At 40.1% G+C, this 15,976-nt stretch overlaps 1 protein-coding gene across 1 annotated transcript in view; it reads left to right on the forward strand.

Moving 5' to 3' along the window:
• Nucleotides 1-5,959: 5,959 nt before the first annotated feature.
• The window catches only part of LOC310889551 (uncharacterized protein), a gene marked incomplete at its 5' end in the record, with an annotated part of 69,478 nt that continues 59,461 nt past the window's right edge, over nucleotides 5,960-15,976 (forward strand). The window contains 2 exons of the mRNA XM_083817136.1: nucleotides 5,960-6,061; nucleotides 14,572-15,216. Of these exons, the coding sequence (XP_083673262.1) occupies nucleotides 5,960-6,061; nucleotides 14,572-15,216 (747 nt within the window). The remainder of the gene's footprint in view (nucleotides 6,062-14,571; nucleotides 15,217-15,976) is intronic.

Below are 15,976 nucleotides of genomic sequence, written 5' to 3' on the forward strand. Positions count from 1 at the left end.
GTGGCTGATACCAGCCTGCTGATGTGAAGTGGTGAATGAATTCTTTGTTTTGCTCTGCTTGTGTGCACAGCTTTTGCTTTGCCTAGTGATCTGTCTTTATCTCAAGCCATGAGATCTCTCTCTTTCACCTCTCTGATTCTCTCTCTCATGCTACCTGGTGAGAGTGAGCGAGCGGCTGGGTGGCAGTCATCTTCCTGCTGAGCAGCCCTTGTTCTATATGGCTATGTGACTTTTGTAAAGCTTTCTATCAATAATTATCTAGGATCTGTCTGAACCTATAATTGTTTGTTCTGTTGATAAAATGAGATGAATAAAAAAAAAAAAAAAAAAGGAGTGGGAGGAGGGGTTGTGTACCAATATAGACAATGGCCTGTATAACTAAGCAGAATAGCATTGATAGATAAAAACTGACTCTATTGCTTTATCCTAATACCTTCCCACCCCCTTTTGCTGTTTCTTCTGACATGAACAGTGTTATGAGGAAATGAGTTCAGGGGTATAATAAACATTTAGAAATTGTACATAATTATGTCTACTTGGAAAAACCACGTCTTTTTCTGCATAAGAAAGGCCAGGTGAAGAGAACAGTCAAAGAAGCACCTTTGTGTCGAGAGGATGGGGCTGGTCTCTTTTCAGTTGTACCCAACAACAAGACAAGAGGCAATAGGCCCAAACTGAAGCACAGGAAGTTCTGGCTGAATATGAGAAGACACTTCTTTACTGTGAGGGTGACAGAGCACTGGGACAGGTTGCCCTGAGAGTTCGTGGAGTCTCCTTCTCTGGAGATATTCAAAACCTGCCCCGATGCCATCCTGTGCAATGTGCTCTAGGTGATCCTGCTTGGTGGTGGTGGTGGGGGTTGGACTAGATGATCTTTGGGGATCCCTTCCAACCTTGGCCATTCTGTCGTTCTGTGTAAAGGAAGAACTACTCTGATTACCATATTACTACAATGAGAAGATGGAAAGAGAAACAAGAACTAACCAAAGTAAAGTGTGTTAGGGATGCAAGGCAAGTTTAATCAAGGAATTCACTGATCAAGAGCAAAAAGTGTGCAACACAGTCTTTGAGTTGTCTACCCATCACCAGTTTTGAAAGCTCTAGAGAGTGAAGGGATGAGTCTGAGTTTGCCCTCCTCACCGCTTTTTTTTTGTTGTTGTTGTGTTTTTTTTTTGTTTTGTTTTTTGGTTGTACAAACAGAATATGTAGGCATTAAAAATGTAATTTAGGCAACACCGTTAAACAAGTATCATGTTGTTAAATATGTGTTACAGAAATTGGTGTGTGTTACAGAAAATAGGTTTGTCATACTGCAAGAAAAATAGTTTGGAATCATGTAATCTTATGAAATAAATATGATGTTAATAAAAAGAGGAGGGTGGGAAACTAATGGTGGAGGCTTGGGATGAACAGTCATGAAAGTGACAGAGGTCTGTACATTTAATTTCAAGAGCAAAATCTTGAATTTAAATCCACAGAAATGTTCAATCTTCCTTAGACTCAAAAGTCTAATGACACGTACAATAAATGTATTTAAGTGATACTGCAGTTGAAAGCAGAACTAAGAACATAATCTACTACATATTTAAAAAGGTATGTATTAATGTGTTTTACACGTGGCTAATAAATAGAAATTCAAAGACAACAGAGACCCACAGGAAGATAAGAACTACTTAGCAGGGCAATATATAGCATGATTTTCCTAATTTAGCAGATAGCTAATACTTCACCAGAGATCCGCTTTTACTTCAGTTTTCTATCTGAAAATTTACATTTCTGTAGACAAATTATTTGTGCATTATGCTTCATGACTAACAGTGGGAGGAAGCATTCCTGCCTTGCAAACCTACTGTTCTCTGAGGAATGGAGAACTTACTTCAGCACAGCAGGTATGGGTTGTGAAACAAAGATACCTCTTCCTTTCCCACTTTTGCTCAGCCAGCCATTTCAAACCAGCTGCCCAAAACAGCTCAATTCTGAAAACACATTTTCAAATCATTTTATGACTGTGTTTTGTCTCTATATTGTGTCTGTATACATGTGTCTATATATGTCTATATTAGGGAGTTCTAGCAATCATTTTGTAGGGGGTAAATTTGTCTTCAATGAAAAGTTTAGTTTTTCCTGTGTTTGCGGTGAGAGACTTCTGCGACTCATGATGCAGGTATTATTTTTAAGGGCTTGAAGCAAACACCTCAAATGTTTGTAACTTGCAACAACAGTGGAAAATAGTAGCTTTGTGGGTCTGAGAAATTTGAATCAAGAATGAAGGAAGTCCTGTCTGATTAGGAACAGCTGAAGTTTTATTGCTGTTTTCACATAGACATTTGTTACAAAGAGAACCTGAGAGAATCATATTCCCCTTGTGTGAAACAAAATAGCACTATGTTGTCACAGCTGTAATATTGAAAACCACAGTGGTTTTTCCTTTTTTTTTCTCTCTTTTTTTTTTTCACCTTACACAATTGTAACACCATAGAAATCAACAATCATGTGAATGTATTTGGATGATTTCCAAGCAGAGCACAAAATATCCCTGATACTACTGTGTTAAAAAAGATTCTGTGGATAAAAGTCCAGGCGGAAAGTGTGCAGAGGATCTACATGACCCCTTAAGCAGCCCAAAGAACAAGAAGTGAGGGAAAACAAAAGAAAACAAAACAAAACCAAAAAACATAAACAATAAATTGATTTTTCAAACTTTATCTATCACAAATGTTTTTGTAAAAAAAGTATTTTAACCCAAGCAAGTTTTGTTTTTAGACCACAGACCTTTGTTTTAGACCTTTGTTTTTAGACCACAATTCTTCCACAGTGTGGTTTCACAACTCTGAGGTGTTACTAGAGCATGAGGAAGCAAAGCAGGTTAGCCTCAGTTCAGTTTTCAAGAATGCATGAAGCAGCATAGATGAATAAAAAAAAATAATGAATGACCTGAATTTCATAATGAACTACTTTCATTGCCTCTTAGGAAAGTAACATTTTAAGGGCCATAACTATGACTACGGACACATTGCCTTTACAGTGACTGCAGGTCTGTAGTCAAAAGCACAAAAACAAAATCCAAAACAAACAAAAAACTCACCAAACAACAACAACAAAAACAACAATCATTCCTTAGCTTTTTATTCTTTTAACTGAATCCCAGACCAGGTTTGCTCGTTGTAGAGTTTTTTTTAACACTGAGGGACTGGTTTGATGCCAACCCTCAGGACTAACAGGCAATATACGAATGGACTCAATATAGCTTTTTACTATTTCTTCAATTATGAAAATTCTACTGAAGTATGTGCCAATCTAATTTACATGTGTAGTGAGTAAGTTCCAGGAATATCTGTATGAGTCACTGTATTGCAATAGTGTGTTGCCATTTACAACCAGCAGTCCATTTCAAAAACTGGAGGCAAAATTCATTTTCCTTTGAATCTGCAGCTAAATGGGTCAGGTGATCTGACAACGGATTGCATCCATCTCTGTGGAGACAATGCATTTGTATTGTTTTGACACTTGAGATATAAACCACGTCATCTTACCCTTGAATTAAGTCTTAGCGAAAACAACAGTAAAGGTTTCTGATGACTGACATTGAAATACGGTACCACTGCTGATATAAATGTAGGGCAGGTCTTGCATTTTTACTGTCTTTATGCCAAAAACAGAAGAAGAATTTTCCATAAATGCTTACTTATGATGGATTCTGTGCTGGATTAATTGAGTTTAAGCATGAAATGTTCACTGGTAGGTGGTGTAATGAGAAAGGTATTGGTAGCTAGTTGAAAGGGTGATTCCATTAATGAAAATAATAGCAGATTTTGTGTGTAGAGTTACTGAAGTCTGATTTATGAGCAAAAATATTAAATATAATCTTTAAAAGTCCCTATGCATTATCTGAGAGGAAGAAAAAGAGGTGACCTAAAAACAGGGATTATTAATCTAAATTTAGCAATCTGAATTCCTGCTAAATTAGCTTTTGTGCAGATTATAGACAGTCTCGGTTGCTTTAAAGATATAGTCCAAAATATTTGGGATTAAATTTCAGATGAAATTCAGCCTCAAATCCAACGTACCAGACATGATCCAGACTGAGAAAATATTTTCTGTGTACACAGAGAAAAACGTAAGACCTAAGGAACTACAGGCTAGTCAGTCTCACCTCTGTGCCTGGCAAGATTATGGGTAGATTCTCCTGAAAACTGTGCTAAGGCACATGGAAAACAAGGAGGTGACTGGGGACAGCCAACATGGCTTCACTAAGGACAGATTGTGCTTGACAAATATGGTGGCCTTCTACAATGGCATTACAGCATTGGGGGATAAGGGTAGATCCACTGATAACATCTTTCTGGACTTGTGCCAAGCATTTGACACTGTCCCACATGACATCCTTGTCTCTAAATTGGAGACACATGGATTTGATGAATGGACCACTTGGAGGTTAAGGAATTGTCTGGATGGTCGTACTCAGAGTTGTGGTCGACAGTTTAATGTCTAGGTGTGGTCAGTGGTGCTCCTCAGGGGTCAGTATTGGGACTGGTGCTGTTTAACATCTTTGTCAGTGACATGGACAGTGGGATTGAGTGCACCCGCAGCAAGATTGCCAATGACACCAAGCTGTGTGGTGCAGTTGACATGCTGGAGGGAAGGGATGCCATCCAGAGGGACCTGGACAGGCTTGAGAGGTGGGCCTGTGTGAAACTCATGAGGTTCAACAAGGCCAGGTGCAAGGTCCTGCATCTGGGTCAGGGCAATCCCAAGCACAAATACAGGCAGGGCAGAGAATGGATTGAGAGCATCTCTAATGAGAAGAACCTGAGAGTGCTGGCTGATGAGAAACTCAGCATGAGCCAGCGATGTGTGTTTGCAGCCCAGAAAGCCAAACATATCCTGTTGTTGCAATCAGTTTTGTTTTGTTTTGTTTTAATAAAAATCACCTTTACCTTTTCTACTGCCTCACAATGAATTTGTTGCATTAGTTGGTACAGAAAAATAATATTGCTGAACTGGTTGGCCAGTATGTCAGTCTCCCTGATAGAAGTGTATCTCTTAAGGGGGCATGCCAGACTCTTCAAGTTATGGCCTAATGACGTAGAAAGGCTGATCTTCACCCAGCAATGTGTTTTATATTGTATGTTGCTATGGTGCTGTCTCACATTTGAATTGCAGCCCATCTCTGAAATGGATCCATAGATTTTTATTCCATATGTGTTGACCTTGGGATATTCTTGCATTCTTGACTGTGAAAGTGATGTGATACAAGAGATCGTAGACCTGGTAATTATTTAGATTCTCTTCCTTTTTGACATCACAAACTCACCTTTTTTTTCTTTCTTTATTTTTTTTCCTGATAGTATCAGAGTCCTTGTAGGAAGACAAAAAAAAAAAAAAGAAATATTTTGTGGCTTGTATTCAGTGGATTTGCCTGTAAAGTGACATGCTGAAAATATTTAACAAAGAGTTAGTAATTAAATATTTGTGCTGACAAAATTTGAATGATAGGGTAGGTTGAAACATGTCTGAAGTGATCTCAGGTGAAATAGTGCAAATATCTTGTCTCCGTTCACTTGAAATTTGTATTATTTGATGGTCAGAAGTGAGTCCATAGCCATTAATTTAATTGATAGATGATAAGAAATACGTTAACTGTTCAATAAAATTTATCCAACTGTTCAGTAAAATTTACCAGCTAAACAGTCACATGGCACGTGGAAATATCATATGTTTGAGCATCAGAAAAAAAAAAAAAAAAGAAAAAAAAATAAATGTTAATCTTTCTTGGTGTGGAATAATTGCTGGAGGTGAGTTACAGAGGTTAACCATATGTCCACATCTTAAGAGAAGGTTCAGCACTGAGGAAACTTCCAGGGTGATATGCAGCAGATATGCAAGGAATCCATGACAGTCCCCTTGGCAATATAACCTGCAACCTTAGGTATTGGTGACACCAAGGGAGCTTGGTGTGATGACTCTAAGAGATATAGCACAGAGTTTGGAGTGGAGTGAAGACACCATGGCTAGGTTCTGTGCTATCACTGCAGGGATGGGAAACCTGATGATAGATCAGGTACTATCATCAGTACTATTGAACTGGTAGATTGCATGGACAGCCCTGAGTCTAACTGATAACCAAAATCATGTCTTCTGGGTGAACTTTGCTCATTATAATCTCATTATAATGCCAAAACACATCTCCATCCCAAAGTCTACCTTCCTTCAAGGTATGACTACCCCTCATTGAACATGTGCTCTGAATTTCTTTGAGCCTATACCTTTAAAACAAAAGTGAAAAAAATTATACCAATCACATCGAAGATGCACATGACTAGAGTCACTTAAGCTCCACCTAAAAGTAATAAGATAGTATTAAAATGGCTTAAGGCAGGAAAATGTCAGGGAAGACACCATCGCACACAAGTTGAAGGACATTGCTGACTTCTGGGATCAGTCAACTGGCTGAACCTCTCCCACCTATAGGGATGCCTATTGGATGAGATCTGAACTCAGTTATATGAAGATCTTCCCCAGGAAAACTAACATTCTCTATAGAGTTGTTTCATAAGTTAGCACATGTGTAGTTGGTTGTGTTTGTCATATTCTTGTTATTTGCATGTGCTTTGCAGACAGCGTATGTACCACCGGCAATCCACAAGAACCTGTACTCCTGTTGCTTCAATAAACTACACCAGTCATTTACTAGACTGAAAGTGTATTGTGATATTTGTGCATCTGTGATTGTGATTAATGAGACCGGACTTATAGTACTGCAATACTGTACTGTTTGTGCATCTGTGGTAATGATAATTTAATAAATTGAATGTGACTTGACTTACAGTGACAAATTGGGCATCACTCAGAATCCAAGCCCAGCTGCCCCCAGCCCCTCTGATATCTGAGGACAAGCTGGAACACAAGGGGGTTTAGGTCATGCCAAAGTTCTTTACCCTTTAACACAGCGCTTGGTAATAACTACTTTTAAGCTAATCTAAAAAGAACTCATAGCAATTTTGTAATGATTCTTACATATAGGGTGAGACCTTTGGCAGTTTAAGAAACCTACCCTATACACACCAGATTTTCCGGTTATAGATAATACTTTAACAACTGTAGCATAGTGTTTAAATAAAGAACCATTAACTGCTAAGAAGATGAATAGAAATAATGTATAGCAGCAGCAGGAAACTTGTAACTTTGTAAAATGGGAAATAAATAAACTCAACACTTAAAATTGTACCTTTATGATTGTGAATTTATCTAGGGTTGTCCTGCAATGTGAATTATTCTATGATTCTGTGATAGAAAATATGCCTATCAGGGAAGAATACACTCTGTGTATTTTAATTGCAAAACGGAATTCTGAGGAAAGCTAGAACTCCACAGAAAACTTGACATTTGTGAATGAAAAACTTCTTAAGGATAGAGTTTATTGAATGAAGAATGTCATCCCAAGGCAGAGGCCTATTATCAGCTCATTATCTGCTCATTATTAACATCAAATTACCTATTGTGTAATGGAAATTAATATTATTAATTGCAATTTAACATAATATTTGTAAGGCAAATAACCATATTTATTTTAATTTTAATTCAATTTTATTTTATTTTATTTACATTAAGGCTGGCTTATGACTCTTGTTCTCAGAAAACCACACCTTATTTCTCAGTTTTTGTTTGTTTGTTTGTGTATTTGTTGTTGTTGTTGCTTTTCCCCTCTTCCACTATCTTCTGATCCTCTTATTTCCTACTAGGCTAAATAGAGACAACTCATATCTATACAATCTAATGTTTTGCTGAACTTCTTTCTCAACACATTAGAAATAGATATCTTGTATTATTCAGCACAAACTGATACATCTAATGCATATATCATCTTTGGAACCCAGATATGTATTCTATCGACATATAAATATAGATGTATCTCAGATATACTAAAACCTGTGGAATAAGCTGAGGTGGTTTATTAGACAGTGTATCCAACCTAGAAGTCACAGGTTTAGCAAGAGGGAACTTTGGCTTGGAAAGAACTAAATAAGCTATAGATGAGAGATAGTATCTTTGGAAACACCTTCCAGAACAAAATCATACACTTCTATGTCCTAAATTTAAAGACATTTACATATTGTTTGTAATCTATACTGTGTAGTTAATAGGGTAGCTAAGGGTCAACAATAGAATCCTACCCCTTCCCATCAACATCAGATCAAAGCTTCATCTTGCAAGTATTTTCTAAAAATTAGTTGTTGATACAAGGCATTATCATTAACTGTGTTGTAAGAACACTCACTGAAAAAAACAGCTCATTGCACACAACAAACTAACACATCTGATAAGGTTTGGTGCTTTTTCATCCAATTAGTATGAACATATGCTGCTTCTATGACTGACATCTTGTACTTTTCCCTCCTTTTCAAAATAATGCACCTTTTCTACACACATATCTCTCTGGAATCTAATAACTTCAAATTTGCAAAACCAAAAGATTTAGTGTATGGAACAAATTTATATGTTGTAGAACAGTAATCTTCACTGCCCTGCAATACAGAGCTACTCTTATAAATGGTTTAATGAGAGATAATTGGGTCAGATCACAGTTATTTTTCCTGACCCAGTTTCAAAAGAAAATGATTGTAGAGCCTTGCACTGCTATTGAATCTTGGAAATTTAATTTTAAAAATCAAACATCAAGTTGTGAGTAATTCTGAGAAGAAATCTGGCTACAAGACTGGCAAGTCTGATATCCTGACAAGGTGGGTATATATGGTCCCTCACTACAAGAATGGCATCAAGGCCCTAGAACATGTCCAGAGAAGGGCTATGTGGCTGATGAAGGGCCTGAAACAAAAGTCTTATGAGGAGCAGCTGAGGGAACTGGGGTTGTTTAGTCTGGAGCAGAGGAGACTAAGGGGAGCCTTTATTGCTCTCTACAACTGCCTGAAAGAAAGGTGTGGGGAGCTGGGGGTCGGCCTCTTCTCACAGATAACTACTGATAGGCCTAGAGGGAATGGCCTCAAATTGTGCCAGGGGAGGCTTAGGTTAGAAATTAGGAGGCATTTCTTCTCAGAAAGAGTAGTCAGGCATTGGAACAGGTTGCCCAGGGAGGTGGTGACATCACCATCCCTGGGGGAGTTCAAGGAGAGGTCGGACCTGGTGCTTAGGGGCATGGTATAGAGCGTAATATTGGTAGTAGGGTGATAGTTGGACCAGATGATCCTGAAGGTCTTTTCCAACCTTAATGATTCTATGTGGAAAAGCAAGGTCTCAGTACTGCTACTTCCTTACTACATTACTGGATATAGCAGTTGTATAATGCTATATATAACACTATGTATAATGGATATAGTACTACAGTACTAGATATAGCAGTTGTATAATGACACTATGATAAAGAAAACTTTGAAGGAAATTAATAACTTTGTAAAAATGCTGTGATGAAGACTTGAGTGGTGTTTGGATTGAGATCATATTCCATTCTCCCAGGAAGAGTTGGAAAGCATTGGAACACTCTTGGAAAGTGCTTGTATTTTAACTCCAAAATTGCATTATGTGAAGACTGAAAAAATATCTTTGCAGTCAATATTTTGGAAAAATATGCAGTCACCTTTGCATCTTCTATATAACCATGCTGAGTTAAAATGAAAGAACAGATCCTTGCATCCCATTCAACCATTTGCAAGAGCATATACCACTGAAAAAAAAATAATATTAAGTATCTTGACCTAAGTATTATCAGTTCAAACCATGTAGGATGCCTGAGAGAGGCATACCTTTCTCCTGACCTGCATTAGTCTTGTTTATTTGTAATGAAGAGATTATTAATTAACTTTTAGATATTCCATATACTTTTAAAGGTTGAATTTCCTGCATGTAGCTGTTTCTACTTAAGTGCAATTTCATATACTGTTAAAATATTGGACAACCTCTTTATGGAGGTCACCATCATTTCTCTTTTTATGTTCATAATCGGATCTAAAAACATAAATAAAATACAGGTGCTTCTGGTAAGATTCTAGGAAATTATTCATTTCTGAGTGTCAAAATACCTGTTTTTGATATTTTGTATTGTTTTCACTAGGAAAAAACAAACAAACAACAAGCAAACAAACAAAAATATGTAAAGTACACAGTCTTTAAATATTGATTTGCTTATGTATTTAACTTACCAAACACATCAATACAGCACAGTCTAATCTAATCTAAATACTACTACTGTTGTACAATTATATTTAGGTCAGGTCAACTCATACATATTTCACCAACAGTAAATTAAGATCCTACACACATAATAACATGGGAACAGATTTTCTAATCATAGCAGAAATACATCAAGATGGTAGAATTTGCATGTAGTGCAGAACTCATGTTTATGTTTTGTCAGTTCAAGTTAATTCAGTGTTCAAAGTGAAACATAAAGAAACTTTCAAATAATTTCTCTTCTCCTGAATTCCCGTCCTCCTAGTTAAAACAAAGCAAAAGAAGACAAAACAAAATAAACAAACATTCAAGGATTGTAATTAATGTATAATTACTTTGATGACCCAATAAATAAATATGTGTTCAAGTGATGTCATTATATATCAGATCTCTTGATCCTTTATCCTAAGTTTGTTTTTCCAATGATATTCTGTGGTCTTCAGTCTGGTACATGATTTTTTTAATGCAAAACTAGTGTTAAAAGTTATAAATACCTGATCTAGAGGGAGGCATCCCTGCCCACGGCAGGGAGGATTGGAACTAGATGATTTTTAAGGTCACTTCTAACCCTAGCCATTCTATAATTCTATGAAATACAATGTGTCTCTCATACAGAAAAGGATGGGTTACAGTGGTAATGTGTCTTGGTGGTTTGACATTTTCTGTCTGCCAGATGCCAACTCAGTTGGTCTTTTACCTCCCTTCCTCAATAAGATGGGGAAAAAAATAAGCTAGAAAAGCTCATGGGTTGAGATATTGGCAGTTGAATAAGGAAAGAAAAAGTCCTACATGGAAACAAAGACAAAAGAAGAATTTGTTCACTACTTCCCATTGGCAGGGAGATGTCCATCCACTTCCTGGGACTCAGGACCTCAGTATGCCTAACAGCTGTTTTGGAAGTCGAGTGCCATAACGATGAAAGTCTTTCATTCCTTCTCCTTTCCCTCAGATTTTATTGCTCAGTGTGACGTCATACAGTATAGGAAAACTCTACAGTCAGTTTAGGTCAGCTGTCCTGGCTGTGCACCATCCCTACCACTTACCCAAACCCAGCCCACTGGCCTTTGGGGATGGACACTGGGAGAGACAATGTTGTGCCAGCACTGTTCAGCAGTAGCCAAAACATTGGTGCATTACCAACACTATTCTAGCCCCAAATGCAAATTACCATACAAGCTGTTGTGAGTAAAGTTAGCTCCAACACAGGCAGACCCAGTACACACACACTATTCCTTTTTTTTTTTTTTTTAAATTGTCCTATTTTTTGAGTATTTACTTACAGAAAGTTTGCTTGGAAATAAATTGTTGTTAGTCAGAATTTATAATTGTATCATAAAGTGCAAGGTCCTGCACCTGAGCTGGGGAAATCCCAAATATGAATACAGGGTGGGCAATGAGTGGATAAAGAGCTGCCCTGCAGATAAGGACTTGGGCTTATTGGTGGGTGAAAAGGTTGATGTGAGCCAGCAGTGTGTGTTTGCAGCCCAGAAAGCCAGTCGTATCCTCAGCTGCATAAGAAATGTGACCAGCAGGTCAAGGGAGGTGATTCTCCTCCTCTACTCTGCTCTTGTGAGACCTGACCTGGAGTACTCCCCTTTCCCTGGAAGTGTTCAAGGCTGGGTTGGATGAGGCTTTGGGCAACCTAATTTAGTGGAAGTTGCCCCTGCCCATGGCAAGGGGCTTGGAACTAGATGATCTTTAAGGTATCTTCCAATCCAAACCATTCAATGATTCTGTGATTCTATCTTGTATATTTGAGAAATTATGCATTGTAATAATGTGTTGGGTGAACAACTGGCTAATGGGTTGGGCTCAAATAGTTACAGTAAATGGGGTTATATCAGGCTGGCAACCAGTAAAAAGGGGCGTTCCACAGGGCTTCATTTGAGGGTCAGTTCTCTTCAATGTTATCATAAAAAACCTGGATACAGTACTGAAAGCTATATTAAGTTTGTGTACTACACTAAATTGGTAAGACCTGTTGACTTCCTCGAGGGTAGAGAGGTCTTGCAGAGAGATCTTGACAAATGAGAGGCCTGGAAAACCACCAACCACCTGAAGCTCAACCACAGCAAGTGCGAGGTTCTGAACCCATGACAGGGCAACCTATAAAATACATACAGACTGTGGGAGCGAGAGGCTGAACAGCAGCTCTGCAGAAAGGGATCCAGGGGTCCTGGCTGATGGCAAGTTGAACATGAGCCAGCAGCGTGCCCTGGCACCCAAAAGGGCCAACTGTACCCTGGGGTGCATCAGCCACAGCACTGCTAGCTGGTTGAGGGAAGAGATTGTCCTGATCTGCTCTGCGCTGGTGTAGCCTCACCTTGATCTGTCTGCAGTTTTGGGTGCCACAGTATGAGAAGGACATAAAGCTATTAGAGAGTGTCTGAAGGAGGGCTACAAAGATGGTGAAGGGTCTAGACGGCAAGATGTATGAGGAGCAGCTGAGGTCCCTTGGTGTGTTCAGCCCAGAGCAGAGGGGGCTGAGGGGAGGCCTCATGGCGGCCTGCAGCTCCCTCACGAGGGGAGCGGAGGGGCAGGCGCTGAGCTCTGCTCTCTGGGGACAGCGACAGGACCCGAGGGAACGGCATGGAGCTGGGACAGGGGAGGGTCAGGCTGGGGGTTAGGGAAAGGTTCTGCACCCAGAGGGGGGTCGGGCACTGGGACAGGCTCCCCAGGGCAGTGGTCACAGCACCAAGCCGCTGGAGTTCAGGAAGTGATTGGACACCACTCTCAGACATATGGTCTGGTTTTTGGGTGGTCCTGTGTGGAGCCAGGAGTTCGACTCAATGATCATTGTGGATCCCAAGGGTAGAATCATAAAATGATTCTCAGGGTATTCCGTGATTATATGCTTCTATAAAATTGTTCATAAATACATTTTTATGACAGATTTGCAAGGTATTAAGTCTTTTGGTTTTACAGATAGATGCATGATATCAAGGGCAGGATGAACAGCCCAGCTTTATCAAAGAAGTAACATTCAGAAATACAACTGAGAAGTCTCAACTTCGCAGTCCCTTTTCTTGCTAAAGGACCAACTTTTCTGTAAAAATAGACTACTTACCATGTGACTGCTCTATATTCTGCATAGGAGATGCTTATATGAGCAGGATGCTTATATAATGTGTATCTTGTTTTGTGAAATTAACCTTGCATTGTGGTTTGAAAATTTTTAAAGGTCAGACCAAAATAATGAAAGAATGATATGCTTTGTTGTGTCAGACAGTAAGATGTCCATGAAATCCTAGCTGATTCTGTGAAAACAACATTCTGTTATTCAGGGTTAAAACCTGTCTATTTCTTTTCTCCATTGCCATGGCAGCCTTCATCTTCTGCATAATTGCTAATACATTCACCTTACCATGAGAATGAAAACCTCATCTGAAGATTAATTTATAAAATTCAGCTATTCATATTGCACACACTTTGTGCCACCTACTGCTTCTCCTGCTACAGTCAGGCATGTCAGAATCACACCTCTGTTTCATTCCATTGCTACTGCTTCAAAAATGAGACATGAAATTTAACAGCAACAATGAGCGCAGCTAAGTTCAGCTTTATTGGTGGGCAGGTTGTTTGTGTCTTAATGCTAAAGTAGATATATGAATGCAAATTCCAGCTTGAAATGTCAAAACACTCTTTTTTATTTTACTTACTAAGGTATGAGAAAGTTGAGGGAAAACGCCCTGCTCCTGGTTGGGGTACTACAGCTGCAGAGTAAAGCACTATTTATTTATTTATTTATTTATTTATATCTTAAACCTCTGGAGTAAAGGCAAGACCTCCCATTGAGTCCAGTAGTATCAGCATTCAATCTCTGTGATAAAAACATAAGGTCGGGGACTTAAGAGTCTTCCTATCGTATCTGCAGAAAGTAAGAACTTATTTATATTATTTACATGGAGAACACGTAAAGACCAACAAAATGGAATACTTTCATCCATGCAAACGTGGTGGTTTCACATCGGTAAGTAGCCAGGCACGACCGTACCTATCTCTCATTCCCCTTCCTTAAAAGGACAGGGGGAGAAAAAATTATGATAAAAGCTCATGGGCTGAGATAAGCATAGGGAAATCGAACATGTATTGCTGTCACCAGCAAAACAGACTCAGCACAAGGGATATTCATGTCATTTATTGCCAGTTAATAACAGACCATAGCAGTGAGAACTAAAAGCAAACTAAAAACACCTTCCCCCAATCCACCCTCTTGCATCTTCTCCCCCCAAGTGGTGCAGGGAAATGTGAAATGGGAGCTGTGGTCAGCCTACAGCGCTTTGTCTCCGCCGCTCCCTCACGGTCCCTCCCTGCCCCTGCTCCCCGTGGGGTCCCTCCCACGGGATGCCGTCCTTCCCGAACTGAGCCTGCGGGGGCTGCCCGCAGGCAGCAGCTCTTCAAGACCTGCTCCCACACGGCTCCGTACCACGGGGTCCATCCATCCCCCAGGAGCAAACTGCTCCAGCACGGGTCCCCCACGGGTGGGCGGCAGCTCCCCCCAGACCCCCTGCTCCTGCGTGGGCTCCTCTCCACGGGCTGCAGCTCCGGCCCGGGGCCTGCTCCTGCGGGGGCTCTCCATGGGCCGCAGCCTCCTCCAGGCCACATCCACCTGCTCCACCGGGGGCTCCTCCACGGGGGGGCTGCAGCGTGGAGATCTGCTCCGTGTGGGACCCATGGGCTGCAGGGGGACAGCCTGCTCCACCAGGGGCCTCTCCCTGCACAGGCCGCAGGGGAACTGCTGCTGCCTGCCTGGAGCACCTCCTGCCCTGCTCCTGCACTGATCTTGGTGCCTGCAGAGCTGCTTCTCGCTCCTCTTTCTCAGCTGTGGTTGTGCAGCAGTTTTGTCTTTCCCCCTTCCTGAAACCTGCTCTCCCAGAGGCCCAACCAGTGTCACTCAATACCTTGGCTCTGGCCAGCGGCAAGTCGTTTTTGGAGCCGTCTGGAGCTGGCTCTGCTCTGACATGGGGCAGCTGCTGGGCTCTGCTCACAGAGGCCACCCCTGCAGTCCCCCTGCTACCAAACCCTTGCCAGGTAAGCCCGTTACAGATAAACAAACACCTGAACGTATTGAGCTAATGTTGGTAAGAGAAAGACAGTGTTTTATGCAGATGAAGTTTATTATGGCTCCTGATACTGGGAACATGTACTTTTTTATGTGTCTTTTGGAGCTGCCTTTATGGGCAACTTTTTTTCTTTTTTTTTTCCTGCCAAATATACAGTGAATGTATATGAAGTTTGGGAATTTAAAAACAAACAAACAATCAAAAAATAAAAACAACAACAAAAAACCACTTCATAACACTTAATTACTCTTATAAATCCTAATGAAAAGGGAAAGAGTTTAAGTAGCACTGATCTCAGATGTGATCATTCAATTCTCTTCATACCTCACAGGAGGACTTGTGACAATCTGAAAACAGCATTGATAGAGGTTGTATTATGCTATTCTGTTTTGTTCTTGTTGTAGTTTTCTTTTCTTTTCTTTTCTTTTCTTTTTTCTTTTCTTTTCTTTTCTTTTCTTTTCTTTTCTTTTCTTTTCTTTTCTTTTCTTTTCTTTTCTTTTCTTTTCTTTTCTTTTCTTTTCTTTTCTTTTCTTTTCTTCCCTTCCCTTCCCTTCCCTTCCCTTCCCTTCCCTTCCCTTCCCTTCCCTTCCCTTCCCTTCCCTTCCCTTCCCTTCCCTTCCCTTCCCTTCCCTTCCCTTCCCTTCCCTTCCCTTCCCTTCCCTTCCCTTCCCTTCCCTTCCCTTCCCTTCCCTTCCCTTCCCTTCCCTTCCCTTCCCTTCCCTTCCCTT

Source organism: Anser anser (assembly GCF_964211835.1).
Source record: "Anser anser genome assembly, chromosome: Z".
NCBI lineage: Eukaryota > Metazoa > Chordata > Aves > Anseriformes > Anatidae > Anser > Anser anser.